At 34.4% G+C, this 5,000-nt stretch overlaps 1 protein-coding gene across 1 annotated transcript in view; it reads right to left on the reverse strand.

The window, feature by feature from the left end:
- Positions 1 to 944: 944 nt before the first annotated feature.
- LOC122260779 (uncharacterized) overlaps positions 945 to 5,000 on the reverse strand; it is a 25,650-nt gene continuing 21,594 nt past the window's right edge. Inside the window, exons 4-8 of the mRNA XM_043028175.2 lie at positions 4,650 to 4,708; positions 4,363 to 4,519; positions 3,683 to 3,860; positions 3,241 to 3,397; positions 945 to 3,080 (exon numbers count right to left, since the gene is read on the reverse strand). Coding sequence (XP_042884109.1) covers positions 2,920 to 3,080; positions 3,241 to 3,397; positions 3,683 to 3,860; positions 4,363 to 4,519; positions 4,650 to 4,708 — 712 coding nt within the window. The 3' untranslated portion in view covers positions 945 to 2,919. The remainder of the gene's footprint in view (positions 3,081 to 3,240; positions 3,398 to 3,682; positions 3,861 to 4,362; positions 4,520 to 4,649; positions 4,709 to 5,000) is intronic.

Consider the following 5,000-nt stretch of genomic DNA (forward strand, 5'->3'; position numbering starts at 1 on the left):
AATTAACAAGAAAAAAATTACATAAAGAAAGAAAGAAAAAAATACATCCCAGCCCTTGACAACCCTTCTCAATGTGCTATGCAACAAAAAATTAAAAACAAACAAAAAATACAAATTTCCTTACACTAGGCAATTCGGCTGATGTTGGAAACAAAGCTCTCCCACCTAAACAGAAAGGGTGGGTCAACATTGTCCAGATACAAGCTTAGTTAAATCCTAATACTATACTACTTTTCATATATGTATTTCTTTTCATCTTGAGAGTCACCTGTATTAGTGAGGGGTCTTCTGTCTTGGTTTAAATCAACAATGGAAACACTCTAGAGTAAAAACCTAAACTTATGTGAATGTAACAGCTATGTCTTTCACTGAATGTTGTATAAAGAAAAATAAATCTGGCATTATTAGTCTAATCAATAACAGTACAACAACCTTCAGATAACAACCTATAAGAAGATACATGTATTACAGATTACTCGTCATGTAAAATATTCACATTACTCCATCAACGTAATAATGCTACAAGCTGCTCTTGATAATAACATCACCATTTTAACAACCACAACAATGGAATTTAACAGGAAAGGTAAAGGTACTATAACTGATGAGGGAGAAGGAAGGCAAAAGAGACAGCTTTAGTTCATACAGTGGGGGGGGAATAAAAGGAGAAGAAAAAGATTCATCCTTGGTAAGATATGGATGATCTTATTTACCTTGTTTCTGTGGCCAAAATTACTAAATGCCCTATAAAGGGAGAAAAGAGGACAATTCCAAACTCAACATCAAATTGCAAATTTGTAAATAGGTGTATGTAGTGGCATGCACAAAATTTGCATATTCAGTAACCCTTTTATAGAAGAGGAGGAAAAAGGGAAAAAAAAAGGAAAGTACTTCATTACCTAACAAGTCACTTTTGTGAAAGACCACATATATAAACAAAGTACTCTAGACATAATTTTATTTCATGTATGAGTGATTAACAAAAGATACAGTATATTGTCTATTACAGAATTTCACAAATAATTCAATCAAATTGACATTTTTTCTTAATTCAATCAGTTCACAATAAAAGACATCTCTCAAAATGAATGAAATGAAGCGGGAATGCACAAGAATATTAATAATAATGCCAAAGGTCTGTGACCTCTCTCTCTCCTACTATTACTTACTCTTGATAAGACATCCTAGAACTTTTCATTCTAACCAAGATTCCAACCTAATCATACACAATGTACCCTTTCAACTGTTATCTGGCTTCAAGCAGCAATTACAAGAGCAGGAACATTCATTAACCGTCTATGAAATGGGATTAAATAGAAACATTCTTCCCCGAAGAATGTTTTGGGCAGAGAACAATCGAGGAGTACAATGATCAGAGAGTACACTCACTTGCTGTGATAATTACTTGCAGGTTAAGTGGAAAGATGACTCATTACAATTATTAAATTATATAAAATAAAGGACTCTTTTAATGACTTTCAAAATAAATATATTAGTGAAAACTAAATAATTATCTTTTTTAATCAACTTAAAATTTTACTTATACCTGTTTGTAATATTTTAATGTGCATCCTTAAGTGGTCCTATTCTAGAGAGTATTGTGAAGATGCGTTATGATAATTTGACTAAAAAGCTATATTCTGCATGGATATGATGTCATGAAATCAAAATCTGGGCCAGCCTAATGGTCGGCAAATGTTCCTTTATAAAAAACTCCTTTTCTTTTAAATGTAAACACTAAAAATAGTTTTCTGTGCAGAAGTCATCTGCTGAAACTAGAGTAGGAAAGCCACATGCTACCCAGGCCTGGGTATTTAACAATATTAGAAAGCTTAAAATGTCAACTACAAACCTCCTAAACGACTTCTACTCCACAACAATTAGCAACCCTTTAGCACTCTTTTTTAAAAATTATTATGCACCATCACAGAATTGCGCAAAAGCAAATCCATACTACAGTACCATATCTAGATTAGTAGCGATTCCTCTACAAGAAACAACATACAAAATACAAATATTATTAATAGTTAAATCACCCTGTCTTAATTCACGATTCTTCAAACTTTGGTTTTTCGCAACTGGGATACAAATGTAATGAAAATAGTGACACAACCTTAATAAATGCTGTGGATAACCAGGTCACGTGTTACATTTTGGACGCAGTTTTATAACTTTTGTGCTTAACATCTTAACACTATAGGTGAGATCAAACACTTATATAATTACTTCACTCAGTACAAATTTTCTGCGACATATTTAAATATTCATAGGGATTGATATATCAGAGATCTTACTCTTAAAATTAAACTTCCTGGCTGGTTGATGTAATGATGTGCATTATAAATATAAGGAAAAATATAAAAAAAACTTTCCATCTCCTACCAAACTCATAGCACCATGAGATATTTCCATGTGAAGATTGTAAGTCTACACTCAATAACATATCTTGTTTTGAGAGCAAGACTTACAATTCATATACAGACTTGTCACATTTGTCAACTCAGTTACTGGATCTTCATTAACTTAAGAGCCATATCGTGCTTATTAGGCAAAATAAAATGCAAACATAATATACACCATGTTTCTTCCTACTATATGACATGAATAAAGGAAAGGCCCTGTAAAGCATTATTCACAAAGAAAAGGGAAAAGGCCTCGAAATAACATTAAACCTTCACAACCCTAATTCGTACTGTAAAAAAAAACGCAAACTTGCTCTTGTCAAGATACCATGCTGGCATTTTCGGTCTACTAGCTGTAAACATCATTCCACACTTCTGTTTGTGCTGCAACACAAAAGATCAGTGCTTACTAGTAGCCACCTTCACCAACAGGTTGCTCATTACTACTTTTCTCTACATACACTTCATACCTCCTCCTGAAAACTACTCTCTTGCAAGCACATTCCACTCTTGCAGTCTACATAACCTGCAAGATCTGACTGGCTTCAAACACAGTGCCGGGTGGAAGGATAACCGGTGCTGAGACATGACCTGCTTCCACACACACTAAGTTTGGGAACTCCTCCTCCCCAAAGTCTGGAATTTCTTTGGCCTTCTCCACCCAAGGGTTCCACACCACTGAAGTAGAAGTTGAAGTTAAAAGAGAACTTTTCATAGTTAAATCATGCATTTGAACATAAATTATGAGCATTTACATATATCTCTCATATAATTTTATACTTATATTTGAAATTAATTGATCCACTCCATTTTTTTAAGATATGCAATTTCCACTTACCAGTATCAACCAAGTTGTACTTCTGTATTCTCATCTTTCGACCACTAACAACGTTAGTAATGATGTGCTCTAGGGGAGTGTTCTGATATATACGATCTGTCCACTCATTAATAGTCACTACATCTCGATGTTCTTGATAAAGAGCTCCCTCTCGTGTCTTGAAAGAAATATAGTAAGCAAATAAATATATAAATAATTCAATGAATAGCATAAATATATACCAGGAAATTACATATGGATTGAAAAACAAATCTTTTCATCATGTACAGCAAAAGCATATTTTAAATACATATCATATCAATCTCATAAAAATTGAATAATATTTTCAATACCTCAATACACTAGAAATAAGAAAAGAAAGAGAAAAGAGTAGAAAAAAAAGGAAAAGAAAAAAAAAAGGTAAAAGATTATTTCACCATCCACTAAGATCTACTACACATACCTTATCAATGTAGGTACAACCCCTCATGCCAGTTATCTGACAACGCCGTACATCAGGAACCTTGAAGTAGGTGTGTAACAAAAGGGTGAAAGAGAGTGTCTCTGCTCCCGGATTGTACACTGAGATGTTGAAGTGGAGCTCCTTCTCACGGAGGATCAACCGGTAAGTTAGACTGAACCTGTTTGTACACAAGAAATCAATTAAGAGCATGCTTGAAGAATTAGATAAGATAGAGAGAGTAAGAGAGAGAGAGAGAGAGAGAGAGAGAGAGAGAGAGAGAGAGAGAGAGAGAGAGAGAGAGAGAGAGAGAGAGAGAGAGAGAGAGAGAGAGAGAGAGAGAGGGAGGGAGGGAGAGAGAAAGGGAGGGAGAGAGGGAGAGAGGGAGAGATAGAGAGAGAGAAATGGTGGGGGGGGGAAGAGGGAAAGGGAGAGGGAGAGAGGGAGGGAGATACAGAGAAGGGGAGAGAGAGAAAGAGAGAGAGAGAAAGGGAGAGAGAAAGGCAGAGAGAAGGAGAGAGAAGGGGGAGAGGATAGGAGAAGAAAATTTGGTGTGTGATTCAGTAACTATTACCCATAATAATATTTATTAAATTGAAAGAATAATAACAACATTAATAAAAATTCAAAGAATAATAATATAAAAACCTAATTCACCATCATGAAAAAAGGCATAAACTTACGGATAATTCCACATGGAACGAGTAAACTCGTTGTCCAGAAGTTGGAAAATGGCCTCCACATCGCCAGTGGGTAAACGCTCTGGTGGTTTTTTTAATTCCCAGCGAGAAATGCGGGCAAACCCATGCTGGGGGCCTGTGCTCCATGCTCCAAATTGGGCTGTGTGAACATAACCACCATATATTTAAATTTAAGTCTAGAAATACTTAATATCATCTCATGAAATACTGTTTGTAAATACACTATTTTTCTTCTCATATCAAAGACATTTCTAGTACAGTATACTTACGAAAAACAATTGGTATTCCTCCTCGGATGGCTCGTTTCCCATCAAATATTGCTTGCTTGCTGTAAATTAAGAAAATTGATGTTTGAATGTACTACACCACTGACTTACCTAATAATGATAAGGTGATAACAATGATTAAAATACAAACTAAATAACACTTGTCATGATAATAATACTAATAGTAGCAATAGTAACAACAAAAAAATATTACTATTAACAACAATAAAAACAATGAAAAAAATTACAATAACAATAATAATAATAGTAATAATACAAAGATATACAATAATTACAGCAAAACTGAGTATCTTTTGTGACCTTGAATCCTTGCACATCGAATATGACCTTGTA

Source organism: Penaeus japonicus, unplaced genomic scaffold (genome assembly GCF_977035675.1).
Source record: "Penaeus japonicus unplaced genomic scaffold, GWHDUDI00000001_assembly GWHDUDI00000007, whole genome shotgun sequence".
Taxonomy (NCBI): domain Eukaryota; kingdom Metazoa; phylum Arthropoda; class Malacostraca; order Decapoda; family Penaeidae; genus Penaeus; species Penaeus japonicus.